This window comes from Lepeophtheirus salmonis, chromosome 8 (assembly GCF_016086655.4).
Source record: "Lepeophtheirus salmonis chromosome 8, UVic_Lsal_1.4, whole genome shotgun sequence".
Taxonomy (NCBI): Eukaryota; Metazoa; Arthropoda; class Copepoda; order Siphonostomatoida; family Caligidae; genus Lepeophtheirus; species Lepeophtheirus salmonis.
This window is the reverse complement of record NC_052138.2, coordinates 4800274-4821278: the sequence shown is the minus strand read 5'-3', so window position 1 is coordinate 4821278 and position 21005 is coordinate 4800274. Positions and strand designations below refer to the sequence as shown.

General features: G+C 32.8%; 4 protein-coding genes across 7 annotated transcripts in view; 3 read left to right on the top strand and 1 right to left on the bottom strand.

Annotated features, from left to right (window-relative positions):
- Positions 1-5224: 5224 nt before the first annotated feature.
- Positions 5225-10256, top strand: LOC121122909 (Utx histone demethylase). 2 transcript variants are annotated; one of them, XM_040717987.2, is made up of 2 exons: positions 5225-6289; positions 6436-10256. In XM_040717987.2, exons 1-2 carry the CDS (start codon positions 5767-5769, stop codon positions 9654-9656), a joined length of 3744 nt encoding a protein of 1247 aa, XP_040573921.2. In that variant the 5' UTR covers positions 5225-5766; the 3' UTR covers positions 9657-10256. The 2 variants fall into 2 exon arrangements, with proteins under 2 accessions (XP_040573921.2, XP_071746817.1); XM_071890716.1 differs by having other exon boundaries at positions 5606-6289; positions 6421-10256.
- LOC139906235 (lysine-specific demethylase 6A-like) lies at positions 10255-15531 on the top strand. 3 transcript variants are annotated; one of them, XM_071890722.1, is made up of 3 exons: positions 10255-10326; positions 10404-12300; positions 15371-15531. In XM_071890722.1, exons 2-3 carry the CDS (start codon positions 10551-10553, stop codon positions 15385-15387), a joined length of 1767 nt encoding a protein of 588 aa, XP_071746823.1. In that variant the 5' UTR covers positions 10255-10326; positions 10404-10550; the 3' UTR covers positions 15388-15531. The 3 variants fall into 3 exon arrangements, with proteins under 3 accessions (XP_071746823.1, XP_071746822.1, XP_071746821.1); XM_071890721.1 differs by lacking the exon at positions 15371-15531 and adding an exon at positions 14603-14771; XM_071890720.1 differs by lacking the exon at positions 15371-15531 and having other exon boundaries at positions 10404-13663.
- A 1364-nt stretch (positions 15532-16895) lies between these two features.
- On the top strand, positions 16896-17903 carry Tcs3 (Probable tRNA N6-adenosine threonylcarbamoyltransferase Tcs3). Its single transcript, XM_040718867.2, has one exon. The coding sequence runs from the start codon at positions 16896-16898 to the stop codon at positions 17901-17903; it is 1008 nt and encodes a 335-aa protein (XP_040574801.1).
- Positions 17904-18003: 100 nt separating this feature from the next.
- Positions 18004-21005, bottom strand: part of LOC121123737 (uncharacterized) — a 44257-nt gene continuing 41255 nt past the window's right edge. The window contains exons 5-6 of the mRNA XM_040718865.2: positions 18729-18893; positions 18004-18670 (exon numbers count right to left, since the gene is read on the bottom strand). Of these exons, the coding sequence (XP_040574799.1) occupies positions 18133-18670; positions 18729-18893 (703 nt within the window). The 3' untranslated portion in view covers positions 18004-18132. The remainder of the gene's footprint in view (positions 18671-18728; positions 18894-21005) is intronic.

Genomic DNA, 21005 nt, shown 5'->3' with positions numbered 1-21005 from the left:
CGTGGCCCAATTCTACTCTGAGTCCAAGAAGGACTTACAATTATAACTCCAGTACAAATCTTCAGGTTTACACTTCGTCTTTTATAAGCACACAAGAATGTTCAATCAGGTTTTAAATATAAGTGAATCTATTTAGGAAAGGATGTTCCCTACTCAGGAATTAAATAATAATGACAGCTGCTATGGAAAAGAAAATTCATCCTTCAGACTACCAATTCCAAGAAAACGGACCAGCTGAAAAACACACCATTATCAATATCAATTATGTAAATCCGGTGTGTTTTTTAGCTGATCCGTTAATTATAGACAATAAGGTTTAAGTCTTTTTATTTGTGGGTCCCATTTGGGCATCTTCAGGGTTTGAGCTGGAGGAATGTAGCCCTCCCAAATTAAGGAATTTTTTCTTTTTACTAGAAAATTTAATTTGTGAAATTGTTTTACCAAATAGTTTAATATTTGGGGGTTTTTTTTCAATTATTTTTTCTTTTGTGAATAGCTATTGATTTTTTGAAAAAAAAATATATTTGAAAAAAAATTTCAAAAAATTTAATTTTTTGTGAAGAACTTATACTTAAAAAATATTTTCAAAAAATTTTAATAATAAAATTATTTTTTTTTTCCAAAAAATTTTAATTTTTGGTTTTTTTTTACAAAATAAATCCGAACACCAAGCCTCCCCCTCCCCCCCCAATTATAATCCTGCGGACGCCCCTAACTACTTCTCATAATTTTAAAATTTCTTTGTTTATCCTCTCCCAAAATGGCCGACATCAATCACGCTGACGCCATATGAAAACGCTCAGTTATAGAGTATTTTACTCAAAGACGTCTCTTCATCTGTGTATAGAGACGTCCTTGATTTTAAATGTAGTCTCTTCACTAACTAATTGATATTTATTCAAAGAATCTCTGTAATTCACGACAAAAAAAGGAATTGATAGATTATATGATAGATTTGAAGTATATGTGTAAAAGTCTGGAATCCCCAATAATACGGAATCGTCTCAGGCTTAATTATAATCAATTGTAGGAATATAACAACTTTAATTTACATGAATTAAATTCATAAATGAAAGCTAGAGCAATTAGGTTAAACACGTTTACAGAGTAGTTTATTAATTATTTCGGCCGTGTAGAATGAGGTCAAATTAAATTATCCGAACATAATATATTATAAATATTATTTCTTTGCGATATAAGGAATATGCATACGTCATTCTCTAATTAAAGTCAGTTGAACATAATGATCCGGCATGTTTCTCTCAAGCTAGTATATAATATTATCAGAACTTTTCTATTCAATCATTGATGCTCATAATCCGAAGTTATCATCAATAACTAAGATACTGTTTATCTAGTGAATAAAATAAAAAGATAGCTAGGACGGAAGGACCGACTAATCGGTCCTTAGGACCGTCGAATATTAAAAAATATCGGACCGATAAACAAAATTACTGAAAGGGAGAGAGAGGGGGGAGACTAATTAGAAAATCAGTCTGAGGATCGATCCAGCACTATTTATTGATTAAACTTATATTCCCTTAAAAGTTAGAGCCTTACTTTCTCACTAACTATGACTAATTAATCCTCCTCCTACATTCTTCTGGCGATTTTATAGTTTTATGTGAAAATGATAACTTAGAATAATATAAAAAGTATAACATTTACCTGATCCATCACTCATTTTGTATATATTGAGATTTCTATGCTTCATTTAAGTTCATAAGTATATACTATTAAAAAAAAACTTGAAGAGATGTAAAGCCAAACAGAATTAAAACATTTATGCGCATTGATCCTGGAATATTATCAGTATAATATATACATATATATAAGCAGTATTGTGAACTTTATGTTTCATACCTTATACAATATATATCCAAAAATGAAGACTACATTTTGGAATCAACTTATACCAAAGATAGGGGATAATTCTTCTTTTACAGGGAGATGTTAACACACCACGACTTATCAAATAATGAATAAAAAAGAAGAAAGAGCACACCCATCAACAGTTTTTCCTTTTATAATCGCTATACATAGTTTTTCCTTTACAAACATCCCCTCTTTGGTGATCTATAAGAGGATGTTTTTGGTTTTTTTTTTTTTGTAAAGAATTTTTTTTTCATAGAAATTTGTTCAGTGGGAAGGAAAAAATTGTGACTGAAATAAAAATTAAATCACAAACAAGCATGTTGGTGGCAAAACGCTGGAAGAAACTTAATATGGAAGAAGAAGAAATCAATCCAAGAATAATACACTCAAACCCCTTTACAACATGGTCACAGAAGTGGTTTCGGTATAGGCTGGCAACATCCTCGATATACACCAGCAAGTGAAATAAAACGGAACATGAATGTTTTTTCTGTAAAGAGGTGGTAGAATCTTCCTTCCACCTATTTTACTTCCGTGATCGAGTGATACCTCTATTGTTGATGGTGGAGAATATAATTACTGACAGGTATAACATAACTCTAAGGGCGTCAGACTGGCACATTGCTCTTAAATTGAGAGGAGAGATTGACTATAAAGTCCAAGTAATAATTTCAAAAACACTAACGATTGTTATTACTTCGACTTTAAAGTCAATCTCTCCTCTTAGAACAAAAAAGGCTCCTCTTCCTGCAGGTTTAAACAAAACAATCGCAAGATTTATTGAAACAATGGACTTTTAAACTGGACAAATTTTACATTTTAGTTTATAAAAGGGATCGTTACCCGATCCTTTTAATAACCTTGGAATCTTTGATGTTTTTTATATAATTTTAGATAACTATGTTTTATATTGATTTGTTTTTATAATTTAAACTATTGATCTCTAGTGGGATTGTTTGTACATGTGAAAGGATAATGATAATAATAAAAAATTGTAAGTATAATGGGCATGTTAAAAAAAAAGAAACCGAAAACCAACATAGTAAGCCTGACAATTTGAAGAATGTTTTGGAGGAGAGCAGCTTAGCTGTCATTACATTTTATTAGATCGGCTACAATCAGCTGTACGAAGGGAGAAGGAAATAAACAAGGCTATTGGTAAGAATTACTACGATGTCTATCCTCAATTCTACTCTGAGTGCTAAAAAAGACCCAAAACCAGTTGGTAGGTACCCAATTCTCCCTGACTATGAACTTATGTTTAATGATTGTTGGGAATTGTTCGCAGCTTAACAATAGCTAATTCTAATTCAGCCAATCAACGTTCAGAACACTGATTAGGAGAAAAGAAGGATATACATCGACAGCTGATAATTACAATAAAGAGTAATTTTTTATGTCAGAGAAGTAATCTGTGATTAGGGGGGTTGCACAACAGGGAAGAAGATATTTGGCTCAATTGGTGTCGTTTTTAGGAGGCAGAGGATAAATATTTGCAAATGGTTAAAATTTGATTCTTGTTTATTACTTTTTTTGGAATTAAAATAAATTGGATTTAGATCTTTCTTTATTTTAAATTGACTTCCTCTTTTGCAAGAATAACTCCTCTTTTTTAATCCTGAAAATCGAATAAACTTATAAATAACCGGACATTTCATGAATTTATAAAAAGGTCACCAAGGTTTTGTTAAATATTTTTGTTTATATTTCATTTAATATCGATTTTATACCAAAAATAACATTTCTCTTTATTTTTAAAATGACTTTTTCCTTAAAAAAGGTCAGTCCTTTTTCTATTTTTAGGGTATTTTTCAAAAAAAAAAAAATCTTTGTATTTATAAAACATTTTCATTGACGTCATAAATTGTATCATAACTGAACACTATACCATCATGGGGGCTCATTGTAATAGTCAATTAATATCTACAATATGGAAATATGATTGTATAACGATGTAATAACATATCCTTAATACATCAGGATCAGCTAAGGACAATAAGGTTTAAGTCCTTTTATTTGTTGGTCCCATTTTGACACCCAATAATTTACTATTTTCCTTTACATGAATTAAAATCCAGTTTTCATTTTATAAAACTTGGTTGTTTAGGCCCTCAAAATCGGCTACATCAACAATTCTGATGTCATGTGAAAACATCTTATATTTAAATTTTAAGTGCCCCCTAATTAGACCCAGGTGACTTTGAAGTAGACCTACTTTTTTTATATTAATTCTTATATTTGAATATATTAATCCTTTAATATTTTCGTTTTTACATAGTGAAGTAATAAAATAATAAATTACATTTTGTAATTTGTTCTAATCATTACTCATTATATAATTCACCAACTACTATGAATACTATTAATTAGACAATATAACTCTTTAAGTGCTTAGGACATCTGGGATCAAACATGTATACCTATATATAATTGTATAATATGCCAGTATTTTAAATTACGCTTTGTCTGTTATGTAATAATCGTCAATCCAATATCTTTTCTACTAGTAAACACATTAGAGATATCCCATATAAATATTATTTACTCCGTACTCATCATAAAAAATAAAGCTCTGGCTTAGATGCCTCCAAGTGCTCTATACTTAATTAACATGAATATTTGCAGTTATTTGCAAAAAAAAAAATCATCTTTTTTAAACAAGAAAGAGAAGTTTGTTCAACCTTGAAATGATTCCTTGCCTTGAAGTTCATTTACAAGGATACAACATAATATAATATTAACTATTACAATATAGAATTACGGGATAATATATAGGTATTCCAACCTCCGAGCTAGAAGGTAAGAAGAAGTTCATATTAGATTCATAGTAATATTTATTTTTAGATACAAATTAATAATTATTTTTGAAAACCCATGACAGTAGAATAAAATTAATTATGATTTCATTTTATATTACAAAAATACATTTTTAAGGTTAAATAAATCAGCTGCAAGTTGTAATGTAAACATACTTATTCATACCTGTATCAGTATGTAATTTCGAAATGAGAGCAATAATTCGATATCTCTTAGTATATAAATATATATATATATATATTGTAATTTTATATAGAAATAAAAAAATAGATATGATATTTTCATCGTTTGACGTGTTTGACTTTATAACTCTATCTGTTAATCAACTTTTGGTAGATTGGCAATATTATTATACACAATTTCTTAAGCATTAATATAAATGTAGAAGAGTGATTTCAAGTTGGTTTCATTCCAATTCTTTAAGTTAGGTCTTAATGATAATTGTTTGTGAAGAATTCGAACTTACTTTTATAAATAAATGAATGCCCTTGGGGTAGTATTGGATGAGTTACATAACTCCTTGTCAAAAGGCGTCACTCTCATTTGAAATTAAAATCAGATACTCCTAAATAATAGTAGTAATAGATTATTCGGTTCAAATCATCAATGGATTAAATTATTAAGCTTAAAAGAAATGGAAAGGCATTCATAGCTATACTTAAAATTTGAAGTTGACACACATTTAAAGCTTAGTACCGCCAGCACAGCACAGTACTTAGTACTTATATATTAATTTATAATAGTACTAATGAAAAAAAGTACATATACACTGAAGGTCGGCCATATTTTCCTTGTGAAGCGTCAAGGAAGTGAAAGAAGAGAAAGAGAGAGGGAGCTGAGCTGAAGAGGAAAGAATACAAGAAAGAAAAAGAGAGTAAATCTAAGACAGCCAAATCAGCCATTGAATTTCTCTAGTTGGCAGAGAGGTACTTGAATGGCGTCAACAAAAAGGAAAAAAGTGATAGCAATAAAAAAGCCAATTTTGTTTTTTTTTAGTCTGTTCTTTTATTAAATAAATAAATAGTGTGATGGAAATCCGTAAATATCTTGGTAATCCCCCTGGATGATAAAATCATGGGCAGTATGGAAGAACCTCTGATTTTATCTACCCGTGAATTGCAAATCCTCTCTGAACTGGATTCTTCGCAATTCGGAATCCTGAAGCTTAAAGACGACACTGATCATCCTCGTTCAAGATGCTTGGCACTCAAGGCTATAAAATACTTGGAGCGGCTTCTTATGCGTCGAAAGAAGCGAATTAAGGACCTTGAAGAGGCGGAGTTGCCACTGAATCCCCGAATATATTGCAAATTAGGACATCTTCATCTTCTCCTTGAAGATTATCCTAAAGCTCTTAGTGCGTATCAAAAGTATTTATCTCTGGATACACGGAATTGGGAGGATCCAAACTTTCTTTATGGACTTGGCCTGGTTTATTTCCACTACAATGCCTACCCATGGGCAATAAGAGCCCTTACATCGCTATTATACGTCAATCCAGGCTTTCCCAGAGCCTCCGATGTTCATCTACGCCTGGCTTTAATATATAAAACGCATGGAAACTTCTCTTCAAGCCTTAAGCACTTCCGCCTTGCTGGTACACTAAATAAATCGATCTCCACGCCTTTCTTTGATTTCAAATATCTTATATTTTTGACGTGTGTCCATATATTTTGTAGCAATGATTATTTCAATCTGTAAATACTAGTGGCGTGACGATTTATTTAGTATGTTGCTCTTTAGGTCCCTTAAACCATTTCACTCGATTTCATCTTGCACATCTCTTGGAGCTACAAGGAAAATATACTTTGGCCAAAGAGAAATATGAATCTCTCCTTCAAGAGTCATCTTTATCGCAATCTCTTAAAGCGGATGTGTATCGTCATTTGGGATGGATGTACCATGGTGTGGAATCCCTAGGAGAAAAATCTGTAAGAATTGCAAATGCCATATCTGCACTACAAAAGTCAATTGAAGCTGATCCTAAATCAGGTCAAAGTCTCTATCTGCTAGGAAGATGCTATGCTTCCATCGGGAAAGTTCATGAAGCTTTTATAGCATACAGAAATTCTGTTGATAAATCTGAATCCAACGCGGATACTTGGTGCTCTATAGGTGTTTTATATCAACAACAAAATCAGCCTATGGACGCTTTACAAGCCTATATTTGTGCTGTACAGTTAGATAAGTTTCATGCACCTGCATGGACAAATTTAGGTATATTGTATGAATCCTCGATGCAGCCACAAGATGCTTTAGCTTGTTTTACTAATTCAGTCACAAGTGTGGCCCAGGGAAATAATAAAGCTTCCCTTTCCACTTCTCATGCAAACCTTCACCAAAGAATTAAATATTTGAAGACTCAGTTAAGCAACGCTCCTCCCCAGCCCTCAACTCCATCTTCTACTGGAACGACAACAAATAATTCTTCTGCCGCCTCTTCTACTAAACCTAAACAGCTTCCTACAGTAGAGGAGGCCTGGAATCTTCCTATAAGTAATGAGATGACGAGTAGACAACCCAATCAATCCAATGTGCGGAAACAAGAACCACCAGCTGGGCCAGTTATTAAACGCTTTAGAACAGAAACAGGTGTTACGTCAATACATGAGAATACAAGGCCTTCTTTCTATCTTACTAACCAACAAATTCAAACCCTGCAATTCCTTCAAAACCAACCCTCACTCCTACCTCAACAACAACAGCTTCTTCAACAGCTTCAACACCAACTGCGGCAAATGCAACAACATCAACAACAAATGAGACAGCAACATCAGTTATCACATTTGAGACAACAGCAACAGTTTAATGCTTCAACCAATTCTCTTAAGCCTGAGCTTCCAGTGAGCTCTGGAGGAGGAGGAGGTGGCGTTGGTGTAAATCATGATCTTCTAGCCGACTTACAAAATAAGGATTTAGGTAGTGTTAGTGACAAAGAATTGGAGGCATTAATATCTCAGCAAGATATTGGCTCTTTCGCTGAGAATCTGTTAAAACAGATTCAGGCAGATGGGGGAAATGATGATCATCACATGGACATTGAAATTAAAAAAGAAGCCAAAGATGAAGGTGATAAAAAAGATAGTACGGAGGAAAAGTCTTCCAAAGACACTGTACGAACTTGTTCCTTAGAAGATATCCCTGTTGAACTAAGTGTTGTGTACAAGAAATATAAAAAGTTAGAATTGAACATACAAATGAGTGCCGATGATATTGCTAAAGCCTGTAAAAGTGTGGGCCCAGGAACTAATAAAATTTCATCTTCTCTTATGCCCCTAAATCACTCATCTCCTCCTCGTCCACCGGAACGTCCAAAAGTCAAATTAACTAAAGAACAATTGTTGCCCCCTACACCTAGTGTTTATTTAGAAAATAAAAAGGATGCATTTTCTCCTCAATTGCAGGAGTTTTGCCTTCAACATCCTATTACAGTTGTACGCGGGATTGCAGCTGCATTAAAAATGGACCTTGGTCTATTTTCTACAAAGACTCTGGTTCAGCTTCATCCTGAGCATCCTATTGATATTTGGACTCAGAAACGACAAAGTGCGGATGACAATTTAGATTCATCAAATTCTAAACAAGTCTGGAAATGCTCGTCTTCGACAACTAAGTCCAGTATTAGTAAATATGCGCATTATCAAATGTCAACTTTTTCTGAGAGCTTAAAAGAAGACCGCTCTGGAAATAGACTTTCAGGTGGAGATGATTCTCCAAATGCTAAACGTAGTGCAAACATAAGAAAAAATACCCCTGGCAGTAGTAATTCAGGCTCTACTGGTGGTAATTCTGTCCTGAAGTTCGGATTCAATGTCGATTTGTCTGAACATCAAAAGTGGAGGTCACAACTGACTGAACTTATGAAATTACCGACCTGGGTCCGTGTTGTATCAGCCGGTAACATGTTATCTCATTTAGGTCATAAAATTTTCGGTATGAATACTGTTAAATTATTAATGAACGTTCCCTATGCTCGTATACCCGCTCACCAAGAAGATAACAATTTCTGTACCATCAATTTGAACATTGGCCCTGGTGATTGTGAATGGTTTGGTGTTCCTGAAGATTATTGGGGTGTACTTTATTCTTTATGTGAAAAGCATAATGTAGATTATCTCTCCGGCTCTTGGTGGCCCAATATGAGAGATTTAATGGAAGAAGAGATCCCTGTTTATCGGTTTCTTCAGCGACCTGGTGATTTAGTGTGGGTTAATTCTGGCTGTGTTTATTGGGTACAGGCCTCCGGTTGGTGTAATAATATTGCTTGGAACGTTGGGCCTCTAACGTATAAGCAATTCACATCCTCCATCGAGCGTTATGAATGGAATAAACTTCAATTTCATAAGTCGACTGTAGCTATGCTTCATCTGACTTGGAACATTGCTAGGAATGTTCGTTTTACGGATAAAAAACTATTTGAAGTGATTAAGTACACATTAATGCAGAGCTTAAGACAGATTCATTTGACTCTTGATTATATTAAAAAGATAAAAGGAATTGAAGCTAAATTTCAGGCTAGACAAAAGAATGATCCAGCCCATTATTGCTGCCAGTGTGATATTGAAGTGTTTAGCATAATGTTTGTTAGAGAAATGGATGGAAAAGTTTTAATTTTTTGCCTGAACTGCGCCAAAAGGCAAGGAAATGGAGAACTAAAGACTTTTATTTGTCTGGAAGAATATAAATTGACAGAATTGTATGATGTTTACAACAATTTTACTCTACATACTCCTCAACCCATTGTACCTTCTCCCTCGGCTTTGCCTCCAGGTCCTCCTCCGTCTATGGCCTCTGCAGCTGCAGCAGCCGCGGCTTTATCGCATCAACAAGCAACAGCCGAAATGGCAGCAGCAATGCAAGCAGCTATGAATCCCTTAATGTCTGCTGGAAGTATGGCTGCAGCCTTACAAGCAGCTGCAGCAGCGGGTGGAATGGGACAATACTCCATTCTTCCTCCTAGCTGACAATGGCCATATCTATACAGACAATAAAATTTGTTGTTAACTGTTTTAATAACTACTTGTTACACACGCATACACGTATATACACAAAAAAATCCACACAGAAACTCTTTTGGCATTAAGTGGACATTTTTATATAATTGTTGGTTGACAGTGACACCATTACTTTATTATTTTTTTTTTTTCCCATTTCAATCGTAGTACAGTGAAATGAGTCACTCATAGATAATTTCTATCCCGTTGGTTAATAATGGGGAGAGGGCTTCTATACAAAGCAAAAAGGACATAGAAAATACCTAGTATTTCATTGCTGAATCTCTGCTCATTCATTCCTTTCCTTCATATCAACGCTCATGAAATGTTTTAAAAGTTTGATTACTCCATCCAAATGGTGTTGCTATTGTTTTAACATTTTTTATATAATAGATACGCAATTAAGTTTTAACATTATTTTTTCACATATTATAATTGTGCAATTAAACTATTTATTAATTCGGCTTTTATGTACAAAGAGAAAAAAATATATATATTTTCCTCAACAGAAAAAAATATGAATATATTTACAACACAATTTTTAATTATCGATTTTTTTTCTGTTTTTAGGTTATCAAGCTTCCCTAATGTCACTGCCAGTGCAACTATTGACCTCTTTTTCATCACTTCACATTACCAGGTGAGTCTTGCTTCAATATTACAATGAGTTTTCCTAAACTATTTTTGTTAATGTCTATAATTATTGTATTATTCCAGTGTGTTTATGTTTGAGTCAAATATTGAAAGTATTATAAATATCATTAATTAGATTGAAATTCAAGAAATTAAGGATTTTTTTTCGAATTGTACACTACATTGCAATTCTACATACAATTTTCACTATTTATATAACTTATCTTAGAGATGGGTGTGTCTTTGAGGGACTCTGCCATTAATGAAGGCGAACACTCTCCTCCCGAGAAGAAAAAACTAAAAACAGAAGAGGATAGTGAGGATTATCCAAATGATCGACAGTACAGTCACTATGCTATCGTTAAAAACGCTGTAAAAGAAGAAGACTCTGAGGAAAAACCGGGTCCAGTTAAATTAACTGTTCGACTTAGTGACGGTCTCCGTCCCTGCCAAGTTAGGATTGTAAATTCTTCTGTAATCCCTAACGGAAGTAAAAATAAGACTATCAAGAAAGAATCAGAGCCAGATCCTCCACCAATCATGGATCTTGATTCCGAACTTACGTCACAAGAACTAGTTTCTCTTGTAAAGGAAGCAGGTCACAATAATGGGAACATCTCTACCTCAATTACTGGTTTGGAGAGTTATTACTTTCCCAAGGTCCAAAAGTCCTCACTTACCAAAGAAGAGCTATTACCAGACACTCCTTGTATTTATGTTGATTCGAAAGAAGAGGCTTTTTCTCCCCATCTATATGAATTTTGTTTGCAAAGACCTATCGTCATGATTCGTAACTTAACTGCCGTATGCGATCTAGATTTATCTTATTACTGTACCAAAGCTCTAGTTGATGCTCACCCTAACCACCCAGTTGAGGTACGACTTCAAATGGAGCAGTCCTCCGATGAAAATTGGAATCCTGCCATGACTGAAGAAGTTTGGTATTGTACTTCCTCAAGGTCTTACTCCACAGTATCCAAATTTGCTGAGTACCAGGCTGGTACATTAGAAGACTATATTAATAGTGTGCCCGAGGAACAAAGAACTTTTAATCCTTCCTCCAACCTTACTAAAAACTCTTCTAGGAAAATGATCAAATTTGGCACTAATTGTGATCTCTCGGATGAGAAAAAATGGACCCCTCAAATAAGAGAATTGAATAAGCTCCCTGCTTGGCTTCGTGTCATGTCAGCTGGAAACATGCTATCTCATGTAGGGAATCAAATCCTCGGAATGAATACGGTCCAACTTTATCTCAAAGTACCTTGTTCCAGAACTCCGGGTCATCAAGAAAACAATAACTTTTGTGCTGTTAATGTAAATATCGGACCTGGCGATTCTGAATGGTTTGGAGTTCCAGATACATATTGGGGTTCAATCCAACAGATGTGTATAGAAAAGAAGGTTGACTACCTCCACGGTTCCTGGTGGCCTAAAATTGATGATTTAGTAGAAGCTGGGATTCCTACTTATCGTTTTATGCAAAAACCTGGAGATATTGTTTGGATCAATGCAGGATGCGTGCATTGGGTTCAAGCTGCGGGGTGGTGTAATAATATCGCTTGGAACCTGGGTCCTATGACGTTTCGTCAATACAAATTGGCTATTGAGCGATATGAATGGAATAAAAAGGAAAAATATCAATCCATTGTTGCCATGGTGTCTCTATCTTGGAATCTCGCTCGCAACATCCGAGTGTCTGAAAAAAAGTTTTTCCGTCTACTAAAAAAAACTCTCAAACATAGTCTTCGTCAAATCGTCCAAACTTTGGAATTTGCCAAAGAAAATGAGTGCAAGATCCGATTTCATGGACGAAGAAAGAATGAACCTCCACATTACTGCGGTGTTTGTGACGAAGAAGTGTTCAACGTGTTGTTTGTAAAGGAAAATGAAAAACGCTACGTTGTTCACTGTCTGAGGTGTATCAAACAGTTTTCACCCAAGTTGGTTGGCGTGGTTTGTTTAGAAGAACATCATCTCAGTGAGCTATTAGACATTTTTGATAAATTTCAAATGGTTTCCTAAAAAACCATTTGTGGAGTTTGTGGTTGTCTAATAAAAAGAGCATTTTCTTCTTCGTACTTTAAAGACTATACTATAACTATAATTACGATGACTGCTCTAATGATGCAGATAATTAGTTATAGTTTCATTACTTTTATTAATTTCACTATTACTTTTCTTTCTTATTTTACTCTTTTCCCCTCTTACTATATATATATATATATTATATGGGTTATTCCATGATAAATTATCACAAGGAAATCGATTTAACTAAAATTCCCTATGTGCATCTGTTGACAAGTGACCAGCTCAGAAATGAAATCCGTAACTCAAGGCAACTCGTTAGTTTTGAGGCCTTACAGATGAAAAAATGAGCTGCTTTTTTTACAACGTAGCTCGAGATAAATAATTATTTTGAACACCCTGTGCGTAGGTTTGATTCACGGTTGTTCATAGAGAAGGAAATATAGTTCATGTATAGGGACTTCAAAGGCAATTATTCCTAGCTCAGATGGAGTAAATATAATTCTAAAAGGTTTACTTATATGTACTTAATCAGTGCAACTCCATCTGACCAATTAAAGGACATTAAAAAGTAGAAGAATATTTTGATGAATAGCGATATCTCGTAAAGCAAAGCAACTATAGATAATTACAATACCTCATTGAAAAGCTATTAGTTAGCATAAAAAAAGGTCATTGATAAATTTTAAATATATAAAGGTTTTGAATTTTTTAAACAAAACTGTAGATTAATAAAAAATCACCGAGTTGGCAATAATGATATAATTTGCTATAATAAAAAGCATAGCTTTATTTATATAGATTTTTTTGTACATTTATTATATTTTCATTGAAAAAGGTATGTTCGATGCTACCTTTTTTAAAATTTGGACTCTATAAATCCCACCATTATTCGTAACTCAATTAATATATCAAATATAAATCAAAATGCTCATTTATTCACCTTTAAGACCTCATTTGGATTGAGCTATAGATGCAAAATTTATCATAATATGACCCATATATATATATAATGAATTATATACCTACATCTAATTAAAAAGGGAAGTATTGAACCCATCACTGCCAACTTATCCCTATTATAATTACAAGTTATGTTACTCAGTGGATTTTACTTCTTTATTTAAAAAAAAAAATAATCTGCTCTACCCATCTTTTTTTTCCTTTCTATTTGTGTAAAGTAAATTTGATTTTATAAAAGCAACAGCTGCATAATTGTTTGTCTCCACTCCAAGTGTTTATTCATACATGCAATTAATTAATTAACCCTTTAACGACAACGTGTCACAATACACATCGTATGAAATACCATCTAATTTGGGCATACTTTATTTTCTTTGTAGCCCATTTGCAAAGACTAAGCCTTCTTATGCGCTTTCAATCATAGATAGACGCTGGAACGGTTATTTTTGATCATATTATTGCAAATTTACTCACACGTATTCATTCTACAAAAATAAAAAAAATAGTATGATTTATAGACTGAAAATCAAGGTTGCAAATATTTGACCAAAAAAATAATACTAATACATGTGCTGCCAGTCATTATTTATTCGTTTTAGTCTAGTCCAGTCTTAGGAACGGTATTTAAGGCCGTCGGTCCTTCGGACTGTCAGTACTAGAACTGATTAAAAAAGGAAGAAATAAAGTTGGGTGATTTTAAGTTTTTAGGACTGATATGTAAGACTGAACTGGACGGGACTGTAGTCTTTAGAAAGGACGGATTCAACACTACTCTTAAATGTTTTGTTTTACTTTATAAAGAACACCTAATTAAAAAAATCATATTGATATCTGCAATAATTCCACATTATTTCCGTCGTTAAAGGGTCGTCATATTGTTAAAATATGTATATTATTTTAATGATTGATTGATTGATTTATCTGACAAATAATAACACTGCATAACAATCCTATAAATCAGAGTTATGGGCTAAGAACAATTATATATTTTTTTGATTTTTCTGAAAGGAATATAAGAAATTAAGAATTTCTTCACTTGTCTACTGTAATAATAATAATAATATCTGATCCCTATGTGTCCATAATCTACTACATTAACCAATTTCACGCTTTTAAAGCGTTAGATATATTTACATATATATATATTTATTTATAAATAAATGTAACCATATGAATAATTAATTATTGGGCTCTGCTGTCAAAGAGCTCTCTCATTTAAAAAAAAATATATTTAATAATAATAATAATGTCCTTATATTAAAATTTAATTAATTATTTTTATTTACAAGCAGCTGTTTTTGACAATCATGTGATATAAAAAAAAGTGTTCAGTGGCCGTTTTATGAGTATTTGAGAATCGATGAATTAATGATGCTACAAGAGGAAATCCTTTTAGTTTTCCCTTCGTATGTTAAGAGTCATGTTTTTATTTACATCCGTGTTTATTTCGTCAGGATTGACCATAGGCAAAGTGTGTATTAGATGTCCACGAAATGAACACTGGAAATCCATCGATTTCTCTCATTCCTCCCAAACTTCCTTTTTAAATTTATTGAAATTATTAAATAATAATGAAGCTCTTTCCCAAAAGAAATTAATACAAAAACCACTAAAAAAATACTAGAAAAAGTAAGTCCATATACCAGAAGACTGATTTTGATTTCTCCCGCCCCTTCCCCTCCTTTCCCTTGAAAAACATTTTTGTGTGTGTTCTCCTATTTCAATAATAATTATGTAATTATTTCCCATCTATATTTTTTGATCTCAATAAGCACTTCCTCAATCCCACCCTTTTTTTATTATTATTAGAGTTATACTTTTATTTGTTTCGACTGATTAATGATGATAATTATGCTTATAATTATTATTATTATATATGAAAATGAAGTTTTTTTTTTGTAGGAAAAGCTGTAAATAATAATTAACACTTTATAAATACATAAAAAACAAGCACTTTTTCACTGAATTTGGCGCAAATTTCCTAATATACATTATAATATTGTAGATTTTTTTATATATATACCATATCGCTCAATAGTTAATTATTATTCTTTTTTTAGAAACATTTTATTTTTAATTATATATTATTCTGTTGTATTCTATTGTAACACCCCTCTAATAATAACTTATTCTATTTTAAGTTTTTTTATAATATTTTTTATTACTATCTCTGTTTCATAACATATATATGTATGTGTGAAGTAAATATGCAATAATTATATTAGGATCATTCTCTAGAGCCTTTTCTCGTGACGTCATCATATTTGAAGGGACAATCAAGTTTTATCAGGAAAGAAACCCCCCCATTTTTGTCATGAATATTATTAAGCAAAGTAATGGATGTCAAAATATGAGCAATTAATAAAAGAACTGCCCATACGAAAGTTATCTATCCATTCACTAATTGTATTATATATATCCGACCCCTAAAATCTATTACGATATGTTATAATATCGTTATTCAATCTTGTAAATATTACAATGGAAATTAACATCTATTTTCCTATAATTATTCTACTTTTCTTGTACCTAATCCATCAAAAAATTGTAACAAACGTACAAATCTATCCATTTTTAGTACATATTACTTTGATTTAATTCAAATACCAATGTTGGTCATTGACATTTAACTAGTATTCAATGCAGGTGTAAAGTCTTTTTGATTTATTTTTAAAGCCATTTGATGGAGTTTCATCAAGATTTACTGCAAAAATTTGTCCATTTTATGATTAAAAATATCAACTTTGAGCCCTTAAGATGACGTCTACTTCAATTATGATGTCAGTGAAAGTGTTCAATGTTAAATTACCATCCTAGAATATGATGACATTTAGTTAACTACATGAAATATCTTGGAAGTGACATTTAGAGTTGATAATTTTTTTTTTTTAAATGAGGCTAAATCTTTTTTTTTCTTTTTCTCGATTATATTATTTACTATTCAGAAAACCTTTCTCTATTGAAATTGATCTATACATATAGGTTCAAAAGCCTGTACTCTGCACCTCAAATTGTTGTAACTGTAAAAATAAAGGGTTTCTTCCTATTCATATTTCACAAGTATACAAAATATCATCAAATTATGAGCTGTTGTCATGAAAAGCTTTGGGAGTGATTAGTGAGTAATGATCCATGAGTTATTATTAATTATATTAATAATAATTTATTATAAAGACTTGAAATATATTTTTAATAATTGTAATTTATGTTAAATATTTATCGTCTAGTATAATTTTTTTTTTTTTTAATAATCTTAGTTTTCCTTTAATTTGTTTTTAGTTTAGGGTTTTTGTTTGCTTTGCAGAGCCCTACGTGTTTTTTTTAAGACGATAAATATTAATTATCCCCAAATACCTTTGTATTATACATATAGAATGTTAATAATTAATTAATTTACATATATGCATTTGATGTAAAGTGTATGACTTTTTATTAAGAATATATATGACACAATAATCTAAATTATTATTAATTGTTTGTAGTCAAGAAAGAATTAAAAGATTAAAAGGAAACGGTAGACAAACAATAAAATTCCTTCATATATTTTGATAAATACATTTATATTTCATGTTTTTTAGCTGAGTCATGCCCATAATATTAGGAATTGAGGGAAGTGCCAATAAGATTGGTATAGGGATCGTGAATGATGGAAAAGTTATCAGCAATCCAAGACGAACCTACAATGCTCCTCCAGGAGAAGGTTTTCTTCCTCGAGACGTGGCTAAGCATCATCAAACCGTTATTTTAGATGTAGTCAAGGAGGCTTTGGATGAAGGTGAAGTGAGTCCTGGGGATATTGATGCAATTGCATTTACTAAAGGCCCCGGAATGGGTGCTCCACTTTCTATCTGTGCACTTGTGGCTAGAACACTTGCTCTTTTGTGGAAAAGGCCACTGATTGGTGTGAATCATTGTATTGGGCATATTGAAATGGGAAGGCTTATAACGGGTGCTCAAAATCCTACTGTTCTCTACGTCTCTGGTGGAAATACACAGATCATTGCGTATGCTCAACAAAAGTACAGGATATTTGGTGAAACCATTGATATTGCCGTGGGTAATTGTTTGGATCGATTTGCTCGAGTGTTAAAACTACCCAATGATCCTAGCCCTGGTTATAATATTGAAATCGCTGCCAGAAAAGGAAGCAAATTGCTCACTATGCCCTACGTTGTTAAGGGCATGGATGTTTCCTTTAGCGGGATTCTCTCCTATATAGAAGAGCGAGCTCCAGGCCTCATTTCCTCAGGTGAATTTTCTCCAGAGGATCTTTGTTTCTCCCTACAAGAAACTATATTTGCCATGCTTGTAGAAACTACAGAGAGGGCAATGGCCCACACTGGATCAAATGAGGTTCTCATAGTTGGAGGGGTTGGATGCAATCTCCGTCTCCAAGAAATGATGAAAATAATGTGTGATGAAAGAGATGGGAAACTTTATGGGACGGACATGAGATTCTGCATTGACAATGGAGCAATGATAGCTCAAGCCGGCTGGGAAATGTTCAATTGTGGAATTACAACAAAAATGGAGGACACAGAGATCACTCAAAGGTATAGAACGGACGAAGTTGATGTAAAATGGCGCGACTGATTTTAATTTGCAATTTGATCTCATCTCCTTCCTATATAGTGTCTACACACATAATTTAAACACATTATATAGTGGTATTATAAATAATTATGGTATATAATTACTTAATACATTGATTTATTTTATGATAATATTTATTTATTTTTATTTAAATTATGGGAAGGAGAAGAGAAGGAATCAGACTAGAGATTTATATATGAATGTAGGTACGACAAAAGTGAACAGAAAATCATTTTAAATATAATATGAATATAAGACAAGATGTTAAAAACATAAAAGTAGGTCTAAAGACAACTCCATCTCCTCTCAACTCCAACTCTTGTGCGGAGAGTTCCTTCTCAAAGAAGTCGTTTTCCTCAAAAAAGTCATCAAAATCTTTAATTTCTGTCTGAGGCAACCATGGAGTGGGTCGGCTCCTATCCGTTTCTAATGGAGTTGGTTTATCAGATCCATTGGGAAGGATAGACGCGTATGAAATTCGGTTAGTTGTTGAATCGAGAGAGTTTATTATATTTTGAGGGATTATTTCCGAAACAGTGGCCACTGTACTTTGCCCAACATTATCATCAATGAAGGAAGGTGAAAAAGACGATACGACCGGACTCGTTGTCGAAGTTGTAGTAGAAGTGGTTGCTGACTTTGGATTTGATTCTTTGGTAGTACGAGGCCCACTTGGAAAGTAACCATCAAAGTCCTCGTGTCCTCCAGTTTGAATAACTCGCGGTTGTTTATTTTCTACACTGGTGGAACAGTCTTCAAATCCAACCCTGGATATCAAATTTCATTCAAGATCATATAATTACTTTATATTTAGTTAGTACTCACGCATCACATTGTTTAAGGAGGAATCCTAAGGCCTTCTCCAGAGTAGCTTTGGCAAAAGTGTTGGCCTTTGACTTTTCGATGGGATTAGGTGAACATTTCTGATTGCTGTCACATTGACAGTATTCTGTTTTCTTCAATACACAGTACTTGAATTTGGAGTGAGCACTGAAAATCATAGGGAGGAATTACTTAAGAGTACATTAATAATTAATTATTATTGAATAGAAAGGTCGATCCGAATTCACTTAATGCATCAACTGTGGAAATGAAATGCATAATTAGGGGATTCAAGAATACGGTAGTAGGTTTCAAGACTTTCTTCAAATTTACTTAATTGTAAACGTTGAGAACACAATTATAAATCTGGACTAAATGAATTGATGCATGTTGCATAACATGTTAAAACATTATAATTATAATATATGGTGATTAACTTTCTCCTCTTTTTATGTCATATCCATTGTTCGAAATACTCAGGGTTTTTTTTGTAGGACAAACCGTTAAAAATCGACTTAAAACCCAGTGTAGATTACTTTTAAATAAAAAAAAATAGTAATCTTGCGTTTCCTAAAAAATTGTTTAGAAAAGTTAATAAAGGCCTTTTATAAAAAAGGTCCTTTTAAAGAGTCATTTGGAGAAATAATATTTTTCCTATATAAAAGAAACCGTCATTCTGGTAAAAATATTAACTTAAAATAAAGGTCACTTCAACAATTAAAATAAAGGATTTTAAATTTATTTTTACATTTACTAAAGGCCCCGGTGTGGATGCTCAATTATAATATGTCTTATATTCAGAGGTGAGTACCTGTTAATTTTTTGACCGTTCCAGTATCGCTCATTCAGCTAATGTTGTAGGGTTCATGGGTCCGCTAACGTTTATCAACTAATTAAACTATTTTAGTGTAAAGATCTTTCAAATGACACGCGGATTACCGAGGAATCCGTCTTGGTCTGAGGTTCCTAAAAAGAGAGGAATGATTGAATATTCCAGTGAGGAAGGGGGTGTCTTTTTGTTGACCTAAAACTCTCTTTAGAAGGCCAGCATCCGCGGTGAAAAAAAAGAAAGAAATCTTATTCGAAAATGGAACCACTTAGATGGTCAGCACCCCAACTCCCACCAAGTCTTCATTATAATTTGTATTTATAGTCCTTGAGACTTCTTCCTCACACCTGACCTCGTGGAAGGGTTGCTAACAGGGCGACATTTATAAATCTATCCATTGGAGATTCGATTTTGTTGAGCCCATTAAGAACAAACTCAAATCATTATTGTAACTATACGAAGTAATGATGGGATTCATAGCGTTCTTACAAATGTATGGTACTCACTAATCACAGGGACGTCCACAGGATTATATTTTAGGTGTGGGTGTTGAATGATCTTTAAAAATTTAAATTTTGCTCCGCTGCATAATTGGATCGGAGGATCTTTTTTTAGATAAATCCTTCAAAAAATCATTTCCCCTGTTTTCTCATTAATTTTTTTTCTTCTAAAAGCCATAATTTTTACAATCCCTCCAGCTCATCTCCTGTGGACGCCGCTGAATCTGCTATTTTTTTAGTCCACTAATTAGCAATTAGCAGAATACATACCTCTGCTTAAAGTTAGAACTTATTGACAGAGTCATTACTATTTCCAAAAACTAAAAGGCCCATCATTGATCATTCTAATTACCAACTATACATTAATACTATCATTTAATTAGGATATATTCAAATTATATAAGGATTATTGCATTATCCTCATTCCAATACACCAACCCTTCATTTAAATTACTCAATTATGTGGCTATTTATTCTTATATTTGAGACGGGAAAAATGAAATGCCCCTAGGAAATTAAAAAAAAAAAAAATACCATAAAGAAAAACTCACGGACGGTGAGGCACAAATATATACATCGGATAACTGGAACACAGCATATATTTGTCAATTTATTTTTCTTATAATTACGCATAGTTGGTTGATCCGCTTAATCAAATAGGGGAGACCGGGATATGTTTTCTTAGTTTTTACATTTTCAATGATCATATATTGTAGTCTTCTATTCGACCAAATTTAATCCAGTAATTCTTCAATATCTTATCTTACAAAATATATATATATTTTTTTTAAGTGCAGGGAAAATATTATAATTATATTCAAATTCATTATTCAAATATTTACAGGGTGACCGCAGGATTATATATACAAGTATTTATAATAGTGATTGGACGATTAATCGAAATCGGAGAAACGGGTACATTTCTGGAATCGGCATAGTGAAAATAATGTT

Coding starts and splice junctions, on each gene's coding strand:
- LOC121122909 (XM_071890716.1), top strand. CDS start 5,767: ATGGGCAGTATGGAAGAACCTCTGATTTTATCTACCCGTGAATTGCAA. Junction 6,290..6,420: donor TAAGCACTTCCGCCTTGCTG/GTACACTAAATA, acceptor CGATTTATTTAG/TATGTTGCTCTTTAGGTCCC.
- LOC139906235 (XM_071890720.1), top strand. CDS start 10,551: ATGGGTGTGTCTTTGAGGGACTCTGCCATTAATGAAGGCGAACACTCT.
- Tcs3 (XM_040718867.2), top strand. CDS start 16,896: ATGCCCATAATATTAGGAATTGAGGGAAGTGCCAATAAGATTGGTATA.